A 23192-nucleotide genomic window follows, 5' to 3' on the forward strand; every position below is an offset into this window, starting at 1 on the left:
GAAGATAACCTTGAGGCTGGAAAATGGGTGACCTTCAACAGCAGTAACGTAGAAGGGGCAAATTCGAGGGAAGGACGGGAAATGAACACTTACACAGCGCCTACCACTTTACACTTGCCACTTTACAAATAGAGTGTCATTTGGTTCTTAGAACAACCTAAGGCCGGTAGAGATTATTGAGGTCGGATTTGAACTCCTGTCTTTACTGACTCAAGGCTCCACTGTATAGCTCGGTTAGGGACTGTCCTGGCTTGAATAAAAGAATGAGCATCAAAGGAACCAGGTTTGGGATCCTAACTCTTTCACTTAAGTACTTTTGATCTAATTCGTCCGGGAAAGCAGGGAGATAAATTTCGATTAACTGATTGGTAGGTGCAAAAAACTTCACACAAACGGGAAGTGTGGCATAGGTTTATTAGGGAAAGAGAGACGAGGTGGAAGGGCAGTAAATCCACCCAGGCTATTTGGGTGGGTCCCCTCCCCACCCTTCTCCACCACTCCCCGCCCTTTCCTTCCCCTCCTCTTCCTACACCACGCCCCATCTCGCCAACACTGAGGGCCCCACCTAAGCCGTCGCCCTTTTAAGAAAGAGGAAATTCTTCTCAAAAACAAGCGCCCCAGCCCTGAAGCGGGTCCGGACAGCCGGACTAGGGGGTTCTTGGAAGACGGGCGACCCGGGCGCCCCTATTTCACATGCACCCCAATCTACAGGAAGCTTCGGGCCCTGGAACGCAGCACCCCCAATCCATGTTCCCCCTTCCCACCCTGGGCCCGTTCTCCAGACTTCAGCGAGTGGAGGCGGGAGGCAGAGAAGGAGGAGGGAGCTGGGGGAGCCTTGAAACCGCTCAGGGACCGTCGGTAAAGAGCCGCTTCGGCGCTGGGCGTAGGGAAGGGAGGGGGAGCCCCAGCCAATCCCTGGGGCTTCCCCCGGCCTCCCACGTTCTGTAGAATGAGAGGCGAGGGCACTCACTCTCCCCAGCCGGAGCTGAGAGCGCCCCGAGACCCTACTGATCTCGCTGTGGCTCCTTGGGGGGGTGCCCCAAGTTGGGGACTTTTCTGCCCCTTGAGGGACTTGTGGGTCGCCTCTAATGACTGAGGCGTGGGATTTGCGGACGCCTGGCCTTCCCCGGGGAGATGACAAATGAGTCGGGCCCGGAAGGCAAGGGCTCCCGACTGGGGAGTGAACCGTAACTGTGTTCCCGCCAGGAAAATGGGTACAGAGCTGGTGGGGAAGAGGGGGCGACCCCGGATCCCAGGCCTCTCCTGAGATTGGGCAAGAAGTCAAGGACCCCAGTAATCCGAGAGTTTGAGGGATTCCTGGTTTAGTTTTCGTTCCTGTCTTCCTCTCTCCCGTTATCAGTAGTTTATTCGCGCTCCCCCATCCCCTATTCACTCAGTGTCCCGAAGTTCAAGAGCGAAGGGGTCCCTGGACCTGGGACCACTCTTACGACTTGACCCTCTGGTTAATCCTAGCCTTAAGTGAGGGGCCTTAAGCCGAGTTTTCCAGCAGTTAGGCAGGTGGGACTCCCCCTCCTTCCTCTGCCCTACCCTGGCCCCGGGGGCTAGGGTCTGAGCTGGTGGGACTCCCCTCGTGCTCTTCTTGTGGGAGTCCGTAGAGGAAATGCTGGTGAGAACTGTGCATCAGAGCAGCAGCCCCGTGGGCAACGCAGCAGGTCCACATCTAGGTTTGGGAAGAGGCACGAGGGAAATCAGAATTGGGAGGCAGACTGCACTTCCCAGTCTGGTGTCCCCCTTACCTGCCCGGTACTTTCCTAGTACTCCCCCTCCCCCCACCCAGTCCCTTGTGAGATAATTTCCAATTTATCTTGTGTTTATCTTGTTTGCACAGAGCAGTTTGCCTGTTTGTCCCCATTGGCCCTTAGACTGTGAGCTCCTAGAGAACAGGGATTATTCTTGGCCTTTTTTTGTACCCGGAGTACTTAGCACAGCCCCTGGTACATAGTAGGTGTTTAATAAATGCCTGTCTGGGAACACCGGCATCTGCTTTCCTGGCCTTTCCCATCCCTGAAGAGAGCACTCTAAATCCCTGTTCCTGGAGCCTCAGTGTGCTGAGGCCTTCATTTCTCACCCTCCCTCAGCCCCTTTCCTTCTCAGCCCTTCAGATCTCCGCTCCCCTCCAAACCTCCCAGGCTGCCCCTTCCCACTTCACCAGGTAGAAGAAGAGAGCGAGGTAGACCACAGCCAGCAGAGCTACCAGCCCATAGTATCCAGGATGCGGTAGCCCCTCCAGGTAACTGATTATGAAGTAGGCATTGATGGTACAGACCAGACCCATGATGAGGAATGTGATGATTTTGCATATCCTGGAGAAGAGATATGGGAGAGATCCTTTTCAGGGTCCCAGAATAAAGTTAGATCTGGCTCCTCACCTCTCCTCCCCAGCCCCATTGTCCTGCTTGGGATGGCCAGAACAGACCTATTCCACCCTCCCTCTTCTCTCCACCCCCTGCTCCCCCAAGGGCCTGGCCCAAGTGAGAGAAAGAAGGACCTCTGGCCAGGCTTTCCCTTTTGTCTGATATTTCTTGTGCTGGGGAGGTATGTGTAGTCTCCAAATCTGGGGCGGGGAGGAGGAGATGGAGATGGAGAGGAGCACCTGGTAATATAGCAGAGCCAGCAGTGGGTAAAGTAATGCACCTAGATTTAGGAAGACACTTAGGAGCTTTGTGACCCTGGGTGACCTCTCAGTTTTAGTTTCCTCATCTGTAAAATGGGGATAATACTAGCACCTACCTCCCTGAGCTTATGATCAAGTGAGGTGACATGTAAAGTGCTTTGTAAACCTTACGGTGCTATGTAAATGCTAGTTATTATTATTATTATTACTAGTACTACTATTGCTATTCTTACTACTACTACTATTATAAGAGTCCTGAGGGCACTTACAAGCCATTGGTGAACTCCTGCATAATGGCGGGCATACTGGTGAAGGTGAGGATGGGAAACACAGCAAAGGGGAGCTGAGGGAGAGATGAGAGATGGGTAAATATTGGGGGGTGGAAGGGCATGAAGTGGGGGGAGGCTGAGGATTCTGGGAGTGAGCCTTGGTCTGGCCTTAGGCTGTTGGCTGGCCTGTCCAGCAAGGTAGGGTGGCAGGGGAGGGCAGATGGAGACAAGAAGGCAGAAGGGTATAGCCCCCCGCCCCTGGGCAAGGAGCCCCTCCATGAGCAGGTGAGCTCTCTTACCAGCAGGCTCTGAAGCACATTTAACAAGTCATTCAAACCAGACAAGTCTTGTATATCCCTGAAGATGGCCACCATGATGGTGGGGAGGATAGCACAGGAGCGGGTGAAGAGGACCCTAGCAAATCGGGACCAGCGGAGCTTCAGGAAGCCCTGGGAGGCCAGGAGGGAAGATGGACGTCTGGGACCTCGAGGGCGACTAGAGGAAACCCTGCAATCTGGACCCAGGGCATTGGTTTCCATTCCTAACCGGGCCCCTCAGTTTCCTCTTGTGTGAAGTAGAGGGAAGTCGGAGTCTTTCTTTGATTCCTTATTTTCCTCACCAATAAAATAAAAGGTTTTGAACAAGAACCTAGATGCTCTCTAAGGTTCTTCCAGCTCTGATGTTCTCTGGCTTTCTATGGGAGGGGAGCCTTAGCCAAGGAGGTAGAGAAGTAGGTGAAGGGAATTCCAGAAGGGACCAGCCTGGCCTCCAGATGAAAGAGCACCCCAGAGTATCACCTACTCTTCTTTTTGCCAAATGGTGAGGAAGGAAGGCAGGTATCGACTCCCTCTAGGCTCCTAGTAGTTGAGATCCTAACCCTGTCATCCTCCCACAAACCTCTCTACTCCCTGTCTGTGCCCACCCCTAATGGGCCCCTATTTCCTCCTTGGGAGCTCACGTACCTCCATCACAAACTGCCCAGCATAGGTGCCTGTCATGGTGGAGCTCTGGCCGGCTGCCAGGATGCCCACAGCCCAGATATAGAGGACCACAGGGCCGAAGAAGCAGCCGAGAATCACACCCTAAAGAAGAAGGGGCTGTTGGGGAAATGAGCTGTCCAGCCTGAGTGGTGCCCTCCTCAGGGCCATTCCAGTGAGCTGGAACATAGCTGGGCAACCAGGGGTCCCACCCTTGAGCAGAATATCACTGATGTTTAAAGGCTGGTCCAGGCAGGTCTCGAATAGGTCCCCTTCCCCACGCCGCCCCCTTCAGAGTCTAACAGCTGCCCACTCAAGCCAGAAGGTTCCTGCCTAGTCTTGGGGAACTCAGGCTGAGGGAATGGGAAGAGGGTCCCTGGGCTCCAGGCCCCTTCGTCCGGCTCACCCCCTGGTAAATGTCTGCAGTCACAGTCTGGTTATCCTTGAGAAATGAGGTGTAAGAAGAGAGACTCCCATTGGCACAAATATCATGCTGTGGGTATGAAGACAAGGGCAGAGAAAGCGTTACCCCAGAACACCAGAGCTGGGTCTTCAGGGGTCACCTGGTCTAACTCCCTTATTGTAGAGGGGAGGAAACTAGTGAGGGGAAGGGGCTTGTCCAAGGTCAGATAGCTTGTTAGTGTCTGAGTCTGGACAAGAACCAAACTTTTCTGTTCCTTAGTCCAAGTGCTCTTTCCTGTGTGCTGGGCAGACTCAAGGCTTTAGGACAAGGATGGCCATTTTAAATCTGGTGGAAGGTGCTTAATACTATTTGTTGAATGAGAATTGATGGAGAGACAGATGCCAAACCCAAACCAAGGTGAGTGCAGGGAGGGAGGGGTAGCAGCTCAGAGTCAGAATCCTGAGAACGGGAAGGGGGTTCAAGGGTAAAGGACCCCATGGAAACCCAGTGAGTCCCCAAGGCCAGAGAGTGGATATGCGATGAGGGTCCCTGGATTTCTCACCACAGTCTGGTTGGTATGTTGGTAGAAGGCCTGGCCAAAGACCGCCATGACAAACAGGTTGATGAGGAAGGAGACAAACAGAGCGATGGAAGCCTCTATCAGGAAATACATGTTGGCTTCTCGGACTTCCTGTCTTCGGGAACGATCAATTTCTCTGGACTGGGGGATAGGACAGGGAGGGCTTTCAGGGAGGGAGGGAGGACTCTCCTCAGAGAATCTTGGAGTTGGATCCTCCTAGTTCTTTAATCCAGTCTCCATTTAGAAATTCCAAGGCATTGATCTATCCTTACATACTGAAGGGAGAGGACTAAAGGTTTGGGTGCAGGAATGGAGGAGTGAGAGATGGAGGGACAGTATGAGACCAGGGATGGAGGAGCAGGGATGGAGGAGTCAGAGATGTAGGGAAAGAATGAGGCCAGGGATGGAAGAGTCAGGAATATGGGGACAGTATCAGACTAGGGATGGAGGAGCAGGGATGGAGGAGTCAGAGATGTAGGGACAGTGTAAGACCAGGGATGGAGGAGTCAGAGATGTAGGGAAAGGATGAGGCCAGGGATGGAAGAGTCAGGAATGTGGGGACAGTATAAGACCAGGGATGGAGGAGCAGGAATGTGGGAGTCAGAGATGTGGGGACAGTATAAGGTCAGGGATGGAAGAGTCAGAAATGTGGGAACAGTCCAGAGGGATCCATCGTTCCCAAAGACCAGGGATGGAGGGGCAAGGATGGAGGAGTCAGAGATGTAGGGACAGGACAAAGCCAGGGATGGGGTCAGAGGACTGTGGCTCAAAGAAAGGTTCCCAGCTTTTCCCATGGTCACGTCCTCCCCTCCCACTTTTCCTTTCTTTCCCTTCTTCCCTCCTCTCTCACCTTGACCAGAGCAGAGTGTAAGTAGATGTTGTGGGGCATGATGATAGCTCCCACGATGCCTACTGCCTGCAGGAGCTCGGGCTGGCCACAGCCTGAGCAGGAGGGCAGAAAGAGTCCTTTGAGCAGTGCCCCCTGGTCTGGCTTCACCACCACGTACTGAAGTGGGGGGAAGGAAAAGGAGCCACGTCACCATGAGTCCCACCCCCAGCTCCAAAGTGGTGCCCACCCCTCCCCACCCAGAGTAGCTCAGATTGAGAATTGGAAGGGACCTCATCTGGCCATCCTTTTATGGAGGAGGAAATGAGCCCCAGAGGGAAAGTGATTTGTATCTGAGTCATAGTTTGTAAGTTCCAGACCCAGGATTTGAGCTCGGGTCCTTTATGTCTAATTCTAGTACTCTTTTTACTCTCTCATGCTCTTCCGAGGACTTAGACCGAGAAGGTGGGGAGGTGGGAAATTGTAGACTTGTCCTTCAGAGGTGATGAGGGAGGCTGGCATGCTTTCAGTGTCTCACCTCATAGCCAAAGGTCAGAGCCATGATGGTGATGAGGAACCCAAAGAAGGCTTCCAACTTCCGCAGCCCTTGGGGAAAGAAGGTGGGGAGATAGATGCGTTGAAGACATCATCCCAGTCTGGGACATCTCCTTTCCCTGCCTAGACTGAGAGGGGTTCCTCACACTTCGAGGATTCTGGGAGACTGGGCTTCACAGCTTTCCTGGTCCTGTGTCTCCCACCCTTCCTGTAGGGAACTTTCAGATAGGGTTTTCTCCTAGAGTGTTGGCTTTGCAATTTAAATCATAGACTCATAGTATCACAGAATGTTATCGGGCACATCTCACACAGAGGGTATCTAGAACATTTTTTAAAAAAGCCTCAGAAATGGCAAATAAATCTAAGATCTGTTACCCGGGGAAATGTGTCACTTGCCCCCCTCTCCTCCAGCTACTTGGACCGGAGAGATCTTGGCCTCCTCTGATAGTTTCAGCTGGCCTCTGGTGTCCTCTCCAAGAACTCACCATAATTATCCAGGAAAAGGAAGGACAGCGAATCGACAATGGTGATGAGCACACCGCCCCAGAGGGGAATCCTGCAACCAGATGAGCATCAGTTGCAGGACTGAGTCCTGGCCCAGATATGGGGCCCAGTCTCCCTTAGAACTGGAGAATGTGGGCCCCTGAGCTTCCCAAGGACCCATGGGGCAGGAGATAGGGGTCAGCATGGGAAGGCCAATCGGGGAATATGTGTACATGCTAGAGGACAAGAAAAATTCCTCAAAGAAATACAGAGTCAGAAGAGAGAGGGGCACAGCCTGGAGTCCCCATTCCACCATCATCTAGCTGGAAAGCTTGGATCACTCAATCACTCAGCAGGCATTTATTAAGCACCTTCTGTGTCAGGCATTGGAAATATGACAAGAAAAAATGAAATTGTGTCTGCCCTTGAAGAGCATCCATGTTTGTAGGCAGCAGGAAAGGAACCAGCAGATAAGGAAAGGTTGAAGATTAAAGAAGGGAGTGGAGAATGAATGGAGACAGTCCGCTAGAGGAGACAGGAGAAGATGAGATCCGAGGCACATACAAGCAGATAGGTTTGCCGTGACAAGAAGAGGGACTACATTTTTCCATCAGGGGCTAGAGTCAAGAAGGAGGATTGAGGAGTGATGTCAGATTGAACTTCAGAGAAGGGGGGGGCTCACAGACAATGGCTTGTATTTTTTCAATAAAGTATGAAGTGAAGTTCTCAGTTGAAAGGGCTGAGGGAGGGGGAGATCTGAGGGGGAAGAGGGAGGTCTGAAGAGAGGAAAGAAGGTTAGGAACAATCTCTATGAGAAGTGGATTAGAGCCTCAATTAAGGAGGAGAAGGACCAGCTTCTGCCTCCCCACCAAATTGGTCCCCTCTGGCCACTGCTCTCCCGCTTGGACCTCACCCTCTGCCCTTGGGATGCTGGACTTTGATAGGTGAGCTTTGCCTTATCATGCCCCAAACCAGGCTTCCACACCCCTAACCCTCCCCCCTCTCTCTCCACCTTGAGCATCCCTACCTACCCTTTCCAGGTGCCCTCTGTATTGTTTTCTCTGAGTAGAAGGTAACCTTGAGGTAACAAGCAGATACTATCTTGCTTGTATTTCTGTTCCCAGCACTTAGCACAATACTTTGCATGCAGCAAGCACTTGATAAATGCTCTATCTATCTAAAGGCCATAGGTAGCACTTCTCCTCTTTAGACTGTTGAAGCCTCTGTGTCTTACATTAGAGTAGAAGCTCCTTGAAAGTAGGAACTGCATTTTCTGCCTTTCTTTGTATGCCCAGATGTAGTCTCTGATTTTAAGCGCTTAAGAAAAGCTAGAACATTTCTCACTATTCTATCTGCAGGGAGTGCCCAGTTGAGATTAGATGATGTTGGGGCAGCTAGGTGGCGTGGTGGATAGAGCTCCAGCCTTGGAGTCAGGAGGACCTGAGTTCAAATCCGACCTCAGACACGTAACAGTTCCTAGCTGTGTGACCCTGGGCAAGTCACTTAACACCAATTGCCTCACCAAAAAAAGTAAAAACCAAAAAACCACAAACAAACCCTAAAAAAGAGATTAGACTATGTTAATTCATATGGCACCCAGTCAGTCTGGTTGACTGACTTCCCCTAGACAGAGCCACATCAATGGGAGCAAAGACGTTGGATGGGGAATAAGGCAGGATCAGAGTTTGGAAAGGCATGAACCCAGTGGGCAAGAGATTTGAGAGAAGAAGACAGTATAGAGTCAAGCTGGTTAGCCCTAAGGCTGAGATGGGGAAGGGAGGAAAGTAACATCTGAGCAGGGATGATAGCTGTGAGAATACAGAGAAATAGAGGGGTTTGAGATCATGGTGAGGGCAAGAAATGGGGTTAGGAGGAGGAGAAAGGCACAGGGAAAGAGCAGGTGATAGGAGGTTATGATCAGATCAAGGAATTTCAACGTCTTTATTGGTAGAAGTAGAACCCAAGGATGATGGGGAGATTCAGGACATGACCTTCCTGCATCACTGAGGTGGAATGCAGGAGGACGTTATGGGAGTTAAGGCTGAGGAGTTGGGTGGTTAGGGTGTCAATTCACTTAACCTTCCTATGCCTGTTTGCTCATTTGTCAAATAAAGATAATAACACCTACCCACTCTCACCAAGTTGTAAAAAGGTCAAATGAGATAAGAAAGCTTAGAGAAATAATTAAAGTCTTATGTGACGGAACTATAGCGGAATGAACCTTGAGTCAGTGGATCTGGGTTTGAATCTTTGGACAAGTCATTTAACTAACCTCTGGGCCTCAGGTTCCTCACCTGTAAAGATCATCCTTGAGGCCCATTCTGGTTTTCAATCCTATCATTCTACAATTATAAACTTATAGTTATTACCAGCACTTTCATTTCTCTTTCTAGCTTATATACATCCCGCCAAACCACTGCTGGTATATTTTTTAAAAGTTGTGCATTTTTTCAATGCATGTTAGAGGCCTGCCCCGACTCCTGGCACCTAGCTGCTGATGCACCCTGCTTACAGGGTGGTTGGGCTTGGGGAAGGAAGGAATCATTGCCTTGCATTCAAGGCCCTGCTGAAGTGGTAGGCTATCTACCTTCAGGTGATGGGTTGAAGGTAGGGCTGAACTAACATTTTTCAGAAAATAATAATGTAGGGGCAGCTAGGTGGTGCAGTGGATAGAGCACCGGCCCTGGCGTCAGGAGGACCTGAGTTCAAATCCGGCCTCAGACACATCATACTTCCTAGCTGTGTGACTCTGGGCTAGTCACTTAACCCCAATTGCCTCACTAAAAAAAAAAGAAAAAAATAATGCAAATTTCTATAATCCACTAAAATTATAGATATATGATGGATGGATGGATAGATAGATACGGTGGGTTGTTAGATGATGGTGGAAGGCTACATGGGTAGGTAAATATATAGATAGATGGTGGATGGGTAGATAGATGGTGGGTGGATGGACGGATGATAGGTAGATGATGGGTGAGTGGATAGATGAGTAGGTAGATGAAGAGATGGTAGATGAATGGATAGATGGGTAGGTAGATAGGTGCTGTATAGATGGTAGATGGATAGATGTATAGAGAGAGGGTGGACAGATAGATGGATGGATGGATGGATGGATAAACAGGTATGTAAAACAATTATTAAGTACTTACCAGGCTAAGCTGGGGATCAAATGCAATAAAGACAGTATCTGCCTTCAAGGAGTTTACATTCTACTATGAGCTTTCTACTCAGGACAGTTTTTGTGGGCTAGGCAGTGCAATTACCTTATTACCTCCATTTTATTGAGGATCAGAGAAGGAAAGTGACTTATGCAGTGTTGCTTACTGAATGAGTATCAGAGAGCAGAGTGAAACCCAAGTCTTTTCTGATTCTGAGAGTTCAGTTCTTTCTACCACACCAAGCTCTGATATTAATCATACATGTTAGGGTCACTACCTCCTAGCAGAGAGCAAGCTGAAGGCGATGGCTGTGCCAATGACCTCCTGCATATCCGAACCAATGATTGCGATTTCCATGACCAGCCAGAGCAGGACCCGGGGCACCTGAGGGGAAAGAGGACTCAGAGGGGCTCTCCCACCTGGGTAGGTCCCCTCCATTACTCTCCTTCCTTTTTGAGCTCTGGGGATCTGTTTCTCCTTTTCTCCCCCTATTTCTGGGAGCATCTTGCAGATAGAAGGTGATGTGAGTAGGGGTTTGGAGAGGAAGTGTTCAAATAGACTCTTCCCTAGGTGTATTCCTTCAGGTGTTTCTGGCTTCAGGGGAATTCAGGACTTATCTTTGGCCCAAGATGGCAGGAGGGGCTATTGGGCATGACTGAAAGGGGACTGGAGGACCATTCTCATTCCCTGAAATTCCACTATTAGTAATTCATCTCTTTGGGATATACATTGTTCTCTCCTCCTCTCTGCTTTTAAAATGTAGCTAAGATCGAATCCAGTAAGCCTCTAACAGCCTAGTGTGAATGAGCTTGTTTGCTAATTTCCTCTCATAGGAGAAATGAAGTGATATAACACCAGGACATGTAGGGGGCATGGAGGAAGAGAGGCACTGGGGATGGCGGGACAGGAGAAGCAGTGTGTGTGCAGAGTCATGAAAAGGGGGACGTAGATAGTCTGGGAAATATCATAATATGGGATGCAGGATTATGCACCCCTAAGCACAGCTTTGTCATAGAACACGATCTTCCTGGCCAAGACAGCTATGATCCTGCTTCCTTATTCTACTTACAACTTATACTTTTTCCCACCCTCCCATCCCTCAACCAGGCATGGCTTGGCCCCCATCTGTTCTGGGATAGTCACTTTCCATCCTTGATATTCAGTTTCCTCATTTAATAACTAACATTTATATACTACTTAATGCTGTAAGATAAGGACTACCATTATCCCCATTTTGCAGATGAGGAAACTTTGTCTAGGAAAAGTTAAGTGATTTTACCGAGGTCAGATAGCTAGCATGTGACTGAGGCAGGATTTAAACTCACTCCAAGTCCAACATGGCAACACTTAGCTGCACATAAACATCTTTAAAATGAAGATGGCAAAGGGGCAGCTAGGTGGTGCAGTAGATAGAGCACCGGCCCTGGAGTCAGGAGAACCTGAATTCAAATCCAGCCTCAGACCAAACCATTGACACTTACTAGCTGTGTAATCCTGGGCAAGTCACTTAACCCCAATTGCCTAAAAAAAAAAAAAATAAAAAATAAAATGAAGATGACCTAGTTGAATACTAACATTCCAGGTTCCTCCCCATTCTCTCCTCACCTTGGGGTAATACAGGTGGCAGATCTCTGCCAGGTCCTTGCCGGTCACCACCCCAAGACGGGCAGCCAGGCGCTGGCATAGTAAGCCCAGTACAGTGGCCCAGAACAGCACCCACAGCAGCTGAGGAGAACACAGCAAGAGAGAAATCTCAGCTAACAGGGAAACCACTCCCTTCCCCCCCTGCCCCAACCATGGCACACTGCCCCACCCTGACAAATTGGCTGGGCCCCTTGACCGAGAACTTGTTCCCCTTCCTGCTGTCCTTGGGGTTCAGGGAATGGAAGGGAGAGACCTCTTCTCTAATTCAAGCCACAGGCCCAGACCGACCATGTGATTATAGCTTTGGGTAACCTGGGCTTTATAGCCACTGGATTGCTGGGAAAAACAGGAAAATGCCCCAGGGGCCTCTTCTTGAGGGTAGATGCTATGCCTGGGAGAGGGAAAGGCCTGGGGTGGGGATGGAAGAGGAGTGTCAAGTATGGGGGCTCGGTTGAGACTTGGGGGGAGTCTCGACCCACTCAGATTGACACCTATTCCTTCATTCACTTTAAATCCGGCGGCGGCTCCAGCTTGCAGGTCAGATTCAATATTTCCAGGATCCAGAAAAGCTATGCTCATGAGGAATCCTGGTCCTGTGAAGGCCCACAGCTTCCGGAAGCTAAATCTCCCCTAAGGGATAAGGAATGAGATAATAAATCCTTCTTCCCTCCACCCTCAACCCTATCTGCTTCTCTACCCCTGCTCTCCTAACTAAGGTAGGTTCCAGTCAGCAGAAGCCAGTCCTAGAGTTCTCTTCCACCTAGCTGGGCCCCTTCTACAAGTCAGGCCATCCATCACCCCACTTCCAGAAAGAATAGCAAGGGGTCTCAAAGACAGACCTTACAGATTGTCTATCAAAGTCATCACTTATTCTACCTCTATCATTTTACAGATGAGGAAGCTACTGTCAAGAGAGGTGAAATCAACAACCTGCCATCCCACAGAGACCAGATCCAGATGCAGGTCTCTGGACTCCATTAGAACGTATTCACTAGAATCCAAGATCTTTGAGGACAGGGGACTGGACAGTCCTTGCCTTTCTTTGTATCCCCAGTGCTTAGTACAGTACCTGTCCACATAGCAAGTGGTTAATAATTACTTGTTGACTGTCTGACTGACTGACTGACTACATAGCATCACCTTTTCCCCTCCAGTGAGAGGTCTTATAGTGGGACTCCTTTAAGGAGTGTTCTTGCCTCCTTCTATTCCCCCTACTAGACTGTTAGTCCTATGAGGGCAAGGGCTCCCCCAGTCCCTGATAAGGTGCTCTGCACACAGTAGGCATTTCATGAGTGCGTGTGGATTGGTATGGAATCACCCATTCTTGTATCTCACACATGCCCCAGTTAACAAGTCCTTCCTGATGTCAGTATCCATTGGTCCGGCTGCATCCTGGAGAGAGCTTTAGGGTGACTGTGCATGTGGTTGGGAACCGGTGGGGGGAAGGAGTTCTCAGATTAAAATAGATCGGACTTAGGATTTGCTGAGTCACTGGTGGGACATCTTCATCTCATCACATGGTCCCTGTTCTGCCCGTCACATCTGAGTTAACAAAACTCCCTGACAAAGCACATCTGTCCCAACGAGGCAAATTTTCTTGACCCCTAGTGCTACTTGTATCTTACACAAGAGGAAATGGGCATCTCTAGGGTTTCCCCTTTTTTTTCCTTCCCGTCTTGTCCTGCTAAACTAACAATAATAACAGCTCACATTTGTGTATTGCTTTACAATTTATGTTTCACTTCCCTTACAAATGAAGCATTTTTATGCAATGAAAGAGCCTCCCAGATCATGGTTCTGTCTTTGACACCAACTATGTGATTGTGAGCCTCAATCTGCTCAGTTGTAAAATGGGACTGATAAAATATGCCCTCAGAGAGCTGTCGTGAGGATCAAAGGGAATAATCTGTGTCAGGTGCTTTGTAAATCTTAGCTTTGGAAACATCAGTCATTATCATCATCTGCATTTTACCCCTTAAGGCAGGAAATGAGGGAAGGGAACAAACATTTATTAATCTCCTATTTAGCACACTCACTGTGCTAAGCCCTTAACAAAAGTTATCCCCACAACAACTCTGGAGGTAGGTGGTGTTGTGATCTCCATTTTATAGTTAAGGAAACTGAGGCAGACAAAGTTTAGTTGACTTGTCCCAGGTTCATACAACTAATAAGTGCCAGAGGTCAGATTTGAACTCAGGTCTTCCTGACCATAGACACTGTGCCCTCTCTATTGTACTACTTAGCCGCCTCAAAGGAAAGAAGTAAAAGTAGATGATCTCCACTTTACAAATGAGGAAACTGAGGCTTGGGGTAATCACCATGCCATACCTATCTGGCTCCCTATGCCTCCACTCCTTTTCCTTATTCTACCTCCCTCGGCTCCGGGGGCCGATTTCACCACGCAATTCATCTTCTCAGCTTCTAATAGTAGGGAAAACTGAGGCATGAAATTATTTCCTCCTTCAATCTCTCCTGCCGTCTTTACTCATGCATTTTAAAATCATATTCTGAGAAGGGATAATGGGCTTTACCAGACTGTCAGAGGGGGTCTAAGGAACCAAAAAATATTAAGAACCCCTGATCTAAATGATTTTTATGGTCCATTCTCATTTTATGATTCCAAAACTGGAAGGAGAAAAGCTTCTCTCAATTCATTTGGGAACTTTGATGCTAGTATATCATAATAGCCAGTCAGTCAATAAACATGTGTTAAGTACCTACTATGTGTCAGGTCAGAAGATGTGCCATGATCAGAACATTGTAAAAAATGACTTGATCCTAAGTGAGTTCATTTAATTACATGATACATGGTGAGTCCTACCCTGCTATCTCCACCACAATGCCCAAGGATTCCCAGGAACCTACTGGTTTTGTGTCAGGAATTGGGATCTTCTCATTTAAGTAGGTTGACTTCGGAATTTCTTGGTGCAGCCCTGGTGTGTATGGGGAGCTGATGGAGCCATAGCTTCTTTGACTTGAATGCCTAGGGTCCTTGTTATCTGGGAGGGATCAGGGAACAGTTACCATGATTCAGAAAAGTATTTTAAAGTTATCCCCTCCATCCCATCCATCCCATCTTCTTCCCTGCCTCCATCTGTTTTTGGAAGCATCACCCCCCTCCCCACCACACACATATCTCCCCAGGTGCCCAAGTGACCTCCCCCACACAAAAACATAACCTCACCTCTTCTGATCCTCTTTACCTAAAAGAGTGGAGAAACTGAGGCATAGAACTGCCCAGCTAGTTATGTGGTCACACTTAGGATAGATAAAGCCACTGGTAAGGGGACATTATGTACCCATGGTGAATGATGTACGAGGGATCAGGGACTTCCCAATGCTCTGGATCCTCAAACTCAAAATTTTTCCCCTTAATCTTTGTGCCTGTCACCCCACGTACCACATACACTATTCAGCACCACAGAGGAGTCCCCTCAACAGGGAGGGCATTAGGAGGGATGTATAACTATAAAGGGAGAGATGAGACCCCAGAATGACTTGAGGCCAGAGACTAATGTGCCCCCACCCCATCCTGACAGTTAAGAATAAAACAGAATTCTTACCCTATTCCCTCTAGGGTTTATTAGTTTACATAAGAGAATAGGAGAAAACAGAAAAGAAAGTGAATTCCTTTGAGTTCCAAAGACATAGTCCCTAGTCTTGTTTTTAGAAATTGGTGTTGGACCAGAAGACTTGGAGAGAGTGGAGGATAGAAGGGCTTGGTGTGCTATAGTCCACGGGGTCATGAAGAACCAGGCCCAACTGAACAACAACCTAGACCAGAGATTCACAAAGCGCAAGGGGTTCAGGTAAGATTCACCAGGAAACAAGAGAAATCCTTTCATGCTCCTTATCTTCCCCCAGCCCCGTCCCTTCAGAAAATGATGCCCCCATGGGCATGGGTCTGGGACAGAGGTTCTCAAGACCGATCAATGATGGCAGGACACTCACCATTGGCCAGGGAAGCAATTGGCATCTTCCTCTCTATGTCAGGTAGGGTCTGGGTCCCAGGCACAGTCAACCAACTCCTTGGCTCTACAGGCAACTGATGTGGTGTGTGCCTGTATGCCCATATCTCCTCTTTGTACCCCCCCTGATCAAGAGTTGGGTGGCTCTCGCGAATTCTTTACATCATCACTCTGAACATACACACACTTATTGTGAAACGACAAGAAGGCAGAAGTGACTTCCCCTGGAGCGGAAACCAGAGTGGTCAATCATATTTGGTTTTTCAGCCCACTCTTCCATCCACTACAACCTTTGTCCCAGAGCTGTAAGTAGCTATTTCTGAAACAATATACCATTGCACCTTGACAGGGGCATTTAGGGTAGCAGGTGCATATTTTCTCTGTTGTTGGGTTGTTTTTTTTCCCCTAGGCCTTCAGCTTGTCACCAGAGGCTACCTTGTTTCACCTTTGTCAAAGTTATGTTCCTTTTCTTTCTTTCTTTTTTTCTTTATTCCTTTCTTCTTTCTCGCCTCTCCTTCCTCCCTTTCCTTCTTTCTTTCTAACTTCCTTTCTTTTCTTCTTTTCTTTTCTTTCTCTTCCTTTATTTTCTCCATTTCTATTTTCCTTTTTAAATTGAATTGATTTTGTTCAGTGAACAAAAATCTATTCTCTCTCTTTCACTAGTTCCCCTTTGTGGGGGTGGGGGAACGTTTGTAACAAATATGCATAATCAAGCCAAACAAATTCTCACTTTGATCATGTCCAAAAAATATGTCTCAGTCTGCACTCTGAGTTCATAATCCCTGTCAAGAGCTTCATCATTGGTCCCTTAGAATCTTGGCTGGTCATTGCATTGATCAGAGTTCTCAAGTCTTTCAAAGTTATTTGTCTTTACATTACTGTTATATAAACTGTTCTAGTTCTGCTCACTGAACTCTGCATCAGTTCATACAAGTATTCCCAGGTTTCTCTGAAACTGTCCCCTTTATAATTTCTTATAGTACAATAGTATTCTCTCTTTCTCTCTCTCTCTCCTTTCTTCCTTCCTTTTCCCTTCTTTCCTCTCTCTCATTCCCCTCTCCCTTTCCCCATCTCTTCCTCTTAAAAATGTATTACTTTTTTATTTCCACATTACTTTCATTTCTGAATATACCCCTTTCCTCATTTGCCCACCAAGTCATCCCTTGTAACAAATAACTTAAATTTTTTTTCTTTTTAAAAATTGTATTGATGCCTTTTTAAAAAAAAAAAATACCAGTCCTTTCTGGATATAAGCCTGCCGCTTTTCCTCCACACCTGCATATCATCATGCCTATAATAAAAGCAATTAAACAAAACCAGCCCCCAGCAGAACCAGTCCTTCTGACACATTTGTGATATTACTGCCTCCTCCCCCATCATCTTCACAAAGAGAAAGAGAATATGGTTCAACATTTGTTCTCTAGGACCAAAATGCTTTGCTCTCTTTTTAGCACCTTTCCCTCCATTTCCCAAGTTAGTTCTGGTTTAAGATAGACTTCCTGCATGTGGCAACTACTTAAGATCATGGGACTCACCCACTTTCCTCCCATTTGGGAAAGGAGAAAACTGAGGGCTTAAAAAGGAAGGAAGTAATGAATACCTTAGTCATGAGGCAAATTTGTGACACAGTCAGGGTGAGAACCCAGGTTTCCTGACTCCCTACCCAATAAAACCTGGGTCCTCTTTCCCATTCTAATACCAACTTTTTGTGTGACCATGGGTAAGTCACAACCACTCTGGGCCTCAGTTTCCTTGCTTGTAAAAGGGACTAGAGCTAGGTGATTTCTTCTAGTGCTAATATCCAGTAAGTCTATAAACCAGGAAGAGAAGGAGGGTAAAGACATGGGTACAGGAGAGAGGGTTCAGAGAATAGGCACTGGCTCATTTTCCATCTGCCTCTGCCTCTTTTTCCTCCACTTGGAATTCTCTATTAGAAAAAGTGTATGGAGGTGGGAGTAAGGATGGGAGAGGGATTTCTTAAAATAACAAGAAGTGAGGCAGCAAAATGGATCTAGAGTTTATAAAAAATACATAAAACTTCTATTTTTGCTTTTGACACTGTTAATTAGTTGTGAGACCTTGGACAAATTCTTTCCCCTCTGGGTCCTCAGTTCCCTTATCTGTCAAATGAGTAGACTGGACTAGATAATATCTAAGATCCCTTCCAACTCTATTCTATTCTATAATTCTCTGATGTCAGATTTTTTTTTGTTTTTAATGTGATTAAAAGCATTTGTTAAACGTCTACAATGTACTGGGGTACAAGCAAGGTAAAAGTTCCTGCCCTCAAGGAGCTCACAATCTAATTGGGGAGATAACACACAAACAAATATGTACACAGTGAGCTATATACAAGATAAATAGAAAAATAATTAACAGAGGAAGGACACTAGAACTAAGGGATTGAGAAAGACTTCCTGTAGAAGGTGGGATTTTAGTTGGGACTTGAAGGAAGACGAGAGGTGGCAATAAACAGAGAGCATTCCAGGTATGGGTGACAGACAAAAAAAATGGCCCTAGTTAGGACATGGAGTGTCTTGTTTGAGAAGTACAAGGATGCCAGTGTCACTGGGTGGAAGAGAATGGGTCAGAGAATGAAAGAAGACTGGAAAGGAGGGAGTCAGGAATAAGTTACGAAGGACCTTGAGTGGGAAAGAGAATTTTGTATTTCCTGGAGACAATAGGGAACCACTGCAGTTTATTGAGTGGGGGCGGCCGGGGGGGGTGGGGCGTGACATGTCAGATCTGACCTTTAGGAAAGTCACCTTGGTGGCTGAATGGAGGATGGATTGGAATGGGAAGAGACTTGAGGCAGGCTGACCCACCAGCAGGCTACTGTAAAAATCCAGACATGATTGATGAGGATCCATACCAGAGTGACGGCCAATGTCACAGGAGAGAAAGGGAGATTCAAGAGATGTTGCAAAAGTGATATCATCTTTGCCAAGATAAAATCAACTGTTAATTATGTTCATTGTTTTCCTAATGTCAAGTCATTTTTGCACCTCTAGTATAAATCAAACTTGTTAATGATGAATGATATTTTGGACATTGCTGTAGTTTGATAGGATTTTATTTTTAAAATTGAATAGATATTCGTGAATGATACTGATCTATGGTTTTCCTTCTTTGATTTATTCTTCCCTGGCTTAAGTGTTAGGACTATATTTGTCTCATAAAAGGAGTCTGATAAGGTGCTTTTCGAGGGAGTTTTTTGTTTTACAATAATTTGTATAGTATTGCCATTAATTGTTCTTTTATTTATTTATTTTTGGTTTTAAAGGCAATTGGGGTTGAGTGACTTGTCCAGAGTCACACAGCTGATAAGTATCTGGGGTCAAATTTGAACTCAGATTCTCCTGACTCCAGGGCCCATACTCCATTCACTTCGCCACCTACCTGCCCCTTATTAATTGTTCTTTTAAAGTCTGATAGAATTAGCTTGTGAATCAAGGCCAGGAATTTTTTTCTTTGTTAGTTCCTTAATAGCTATCTCTATTCCCTCTTCTGAGACTGGATTATCTACGATTTCTAGTGGATATTGTTAGTTTGAGTATTTTTGAAAGTACTCCTTAATTTAATTTTTTTTGTTGGCATATAACTGTGTATGGTAAGTTCTGATTATTCTTATTATTTCTTCAGGTTTTGATGTGATTTCACCTTGCTCATCTGCTATTTTGCTGATTTTATTTTCTGCTTTTTTTTTTCAGTGACCACTTTATATTTAATTTTTTCTCAATTATATGTAAACAAAAAACTTTAACATTAATTTTTTTAAATTTTGAGTTCCAAATTCTCTCCTTCTTTCCCCTCCCTACTCCTTGAGAAGGAACACAATTAGATATAGACTGTATGTGTGCAGTCATACAAAACATTTCCATATTAGCCATGTTGCATAATCTTTGCAAAGAACCAGCTTTTTATGATCTTTTAAAACTGTCTAGGCACCACCCTATCTTACTCCACTCTTGGGTCGACTCATTCTCCTTCCTTTTAAGATTTAATGTCTAAACCTCTGGACATTCCCCCCATTTCTAACTCCCCAGTTCTAGGAACCAGCAGACTATTCTGGGATGGTGCAAACTGGGGTGGGTAGGAGCCGCAGGAGGAAAGTGAAATAGACTTGGCTTTTCTCCATCTTGGGGCAGAAGGCTCTGGAGCAAAGGGTAGATCCGAGCTGGGTGGGTGGGGAGAATTAGTTCTCTTAGGAGGAGGAGGAGGTTGGGCTGCTGGGGTTAGAGAGGCACAGGGACTGAGATTGGTGGGAGGAAGGAACTTGGAGATTAAGCAGGAGGGCAGGAAGCATCATCGACGTCTCTGTGCAATGGCGTTAGTCAAGAGATTGTCTGTCATCGTCTCCTTCCGGTGAGACTTGCACACAATTTCCCCATCAGTGTCTTGGTCTCTTGGGAGAGGAGACCATGGGATAGAGAGGAAATGTCTTCTACTTTTTTGCATTCTCCCTACAAGCCCTAAAGTAACTGACACAGTTCCTTTCACACAGAGAGGAATGAATAAATGTATATTGATTGACAGGTTAATATCTTGTACAGGCTTTATCCAGCTTACAAATACCTGTGCTCCAAAAGTGCTTCTTCTGTAAGTCACCTATTTGGCTCCCAGAATGCATTTTCCCACGGACACAGTTAGACAGAATGCTTAGCTTCCCAGGCTTTCCCTATTGAACTTTTACTGTATTTCATAGAACCTACAGTTGGAGGACCTTAGGATCGCCTAGTTCATAGAAAGAGATTTAGACTTTGAAGGTATCTTAGAGCTCACTCACTCCCTCATTTTACAGAAGAAACTGAGGCCCAGAAGGATTAAGCGATGCGCTTAGTCATACACGTGAGAAGTAGCAGTCAGGATTTGAACCCATTTCCCAGACTCTAAATCTGGAACTGCAGTGAACAGAGGTCAACAACATCAAAACAACAACAATATACAGTGGTTGCAATGCTAGTGAATAACAGCAAAAAATTATAAAAATGAATGAAAAATAATGTCTCTATGTTGCAGTCTAAGGGTGCTGGGAACCCTGAAATGCAAGGGTACAGGTCATGGGTCTGCCTCAAAAGAATTTGACTACTCAAGCTTTCCAGTCCAAATAGCAAAACAAGCCATCCAGACTCCTAGTGAGTCTGTGCCTTTGATGAGGATAAGATGGATATTTTTATAGGGAAAAATATTGTGGGAAGATTTGGGTGGGATTCAGAAGTGGCAAATAGCCTGGGGTGGTCCAGAGGTAACTGAGAGTGAAGGGTTGGGCTGGGTCAGAGGTAACAGAGAATGGAGGGTTGGGGTGGGGGGGCCACAAAGAACGAACTTTGAAAGGATTGTACTGGGATGAGCGTGACGCCTCAGGCAAATGCCAGGGATCTGGGTTCAGAGGCTAAGTTAAAGTTGGGGGGAGCGGTTTCCAAATCCTATGCCCATCATCTAGGCTTGGCAATATCTCCCTTCTCAAATTAGCTGATATGAGTGCCTTTTTCAGACTTCAGCAGATGTGTAGGTTTAAGGGAACAATGACATATGTAGCATTTGCACCCTAGAGGATGAGATTTGAATGGATCATTGAGTGTGCTCATTTACATATGAAAAGGTTAGGAAGGCTTCTGTAGGGATCACAGAGACAATGGGTATATCCCCAGGTTGCCTCTGTACCCTTTTCTCTATCATCATCATCATCATCATCATCATCATTATTATTATTATTATTTTATTATTGTTGTTGTTAATAGCTAATATTTATTTAGGTCTTACTGAATGCAGGCACTCTGCAAAGCTCTTTACAACTGTTATCTCAATTTGAGCCTCACAACAACCCTGTGAAGTAGGTGCTATTATTATCCCTATTTTACAGATGAAGAAACTGAGGCAAACAGAAATTAAGTGACTTGCCCAAGGTTACACAGCCTGAAAGTGTCTGAGGCCAGATTTGAACTCAGTTCTTCCTGACTACAGGCCTAATGATCTATCCACTTTACCACCTAGTTGGTCCCATTTGCATTTACCACTCATTTGACTGACAAGAAAACCTCAAAATTAAAGTCAGAATTTTAAAAAAACAAACTGGGGAACCCTGAACCACAGGCTGGTTTGGTGATTTGGGGACAACTGGCCATTGTGTGGTTATGGCCTAACCTACGGGGATAAAGATTTGGGAAATGTACTGGATATTCACCATAAGTTAGGGTGAGATCTCTCATTAAGGGTACTTAGCCATGTAACACAAAGAGTTGTTGAAAAAAATGGCTACATCTTAATATGCCCATTTTTGGAGGGCAAACCTCAATGTTAAGGGCTTGTAGGAGCAGAACTAGGGAGACTTCTTCTAGTTCCAGCACATGAGTCTCCATCAAATGATGAGTGGAAATAGCTTCTTGCAAGGAACAGGGGAAGTAGATAACAATCTACCTAGTAGATACCCCCAGTGTTTGACTTGGAGTCAGAGAGATCTGAATTCAAATGTGCCTCAGATACTTTCTAGCTGTGTGGCTCTAGGCAAGTCACTTCACCTCTCTGTGCCTTAACTTTTTTCATTTATAAACTGAGGGGACAGGACTTGATAACCTCTAAAATTCTTTTCAGATCTAAATTACGATACTATAACAGAAAAAGGCCCTAAAGTTATGGGTTGTCTTGGCTTCCTTTGTGAGCCTCAGTACCATTGTACTTTTAAGTTTCTACCATTCTTCCCACAGACATTGTGTCTGTTTGTGGGAGGGTGCACACCAGGTTTTAGGTGTGTGGGGGGAACATTTTGCAACTATTGTTGTCAATATGCCATATCAATGAATGCCTTTGATAGGAGTTAATTTTGTCTACTAGCTGACTGTTAAAAGAAAGCATACCAGTGGGGGCTTCTGAACTATAATTTTAGAAGGATGGCCACAGCGTACAACCTCGAACCCCTGGTAGCAGTCACCTTCTGGGGACCTAACCTGTAACTATGGGTATCAAATTAAGGAGTAGCCCACAAGGACTATTATGCTTATAGTTACATATATGTTCACTTGCAGTTACATATATGTGTAGAATTTACATAGTTATGTATATGTGTAGAAATTACATTCCTTGAAGGTAGACACTATCTAATTTCTATAAGACAAGATGGACTTTATATACAGAAAGACTGTGGGAGGGATCTAGGAGTGGCCAAGTAGTTTGGGGTGACTAGAGGAGGGGTCTAAGGAGGATCTGGATGGCAGTGGCCAGTAAACTGGGGTGAACAGAAGCCAGGGAGCTGAACCATACTGCCAAGGGAGAATGGAGTCTAGATAAGATTAAGAGTGGGAAGTGGCCGGGGGCAATTGGGAGGTAACAAAATTGGGAGATTGGGTGTAGCCACAATGAAAGTCCAGTTGATAGGATTATAGCCTTAGGTGAACTCCAGAGATTTTCTCTGGAAAAAGTCTAGGGTTTTTCCTTTTTGGGGTCCAGATCCCAAAGACATGGTCTTTTCCTTTTAGAGATTCAGATCCCATCCCCATTAGAGGGATGACAACATTCAATGTTGGTTTATGCTTATCTTCTTTTTTGTTTGAAAGAAGGATTCAATGGAAGACAGCAAGACAGTATTTCAGAAATGATTGGGGTGTAAAAAACAAATGGCATCAGTAAAACTTTAAAAATTAATTTAAATGTAAATAAATCAGGACCATGTTAAAAACAAATTTAAAGTAGGTTTT

The 23192-nt window shown here is 46.2% G+C and overlaps 1 protein-coding gene across 6 annotated transcripts; it reads right to left on the reverse strand.

The window, feature by feature from the left end:
* Window positions 1-399: 399 nt before the first annotated feature.
* SLC11A1 (solute carrier family 11 member 1) lies at window positions 400-15674 on the reverse strand. Of its 6 annotated transcripts, none has more exons than XM_027873676.1 (15): window positions 15485-15670; window positions 14399-14532; window positions 12013-12163; window positions 11495-11646; window positions 10167-10273; window positions 6731-6801; window positions 6229-6296; window positions 5715-5870; window positions 4847-5005; window positions 4288-4374; window positions 3867-3986; window positions 3204-3353; window positions 2905-2978; window positions 2171-2324; window positions 400-1681 (listed from the first exon to the last, which is right to left on the reverse strand). In XM_027873676.1, exons 1-15 carry the CDS (start codon window positions 15507-15509, stop codon window positions 1511-1513), a joined length of 1779 nt encoding a protein of 592 aa, XP_027729477.1. In that variant the 5' UTR covers window positions 15510-15670; the 3' UTR covers window positions 400-1510. The 6 variants fall into 6 exon arrangements, with proteins under 6 accessions (XP_027729477.1, XP_027729478.1, XP_027729475.1 ...); XM_027873677.1 differs by having other exon boundaries at window positions 11495-11614; window positions 12041-12163; window positions 15485-15668; XM_027873674.1 differs by having other exon boundaries at window positions 2905-3353; window positions 15485-15674.
* Between the last annotated feature and the right edge of the window lie 7518 nt (window positions 15675-23192).

The sequence above is a fragment of the Vombatus ursinus genome, unplaced genomic scaffold (assembly GCF_900497805.2).
Source record: "Vombatus ursinus unplaced genomic scaffold, bare-nosed wombat genome assembly UNPS02014802.1, whole genome shotgun sequence".
NCBI classification, from domain to species: domain Eukaryota; kingdom Metazoa; phylum Chordata; class Mammalia; order Diprotodontia; family Vombatidae; genus Vombatus; species Vombatus ursinus.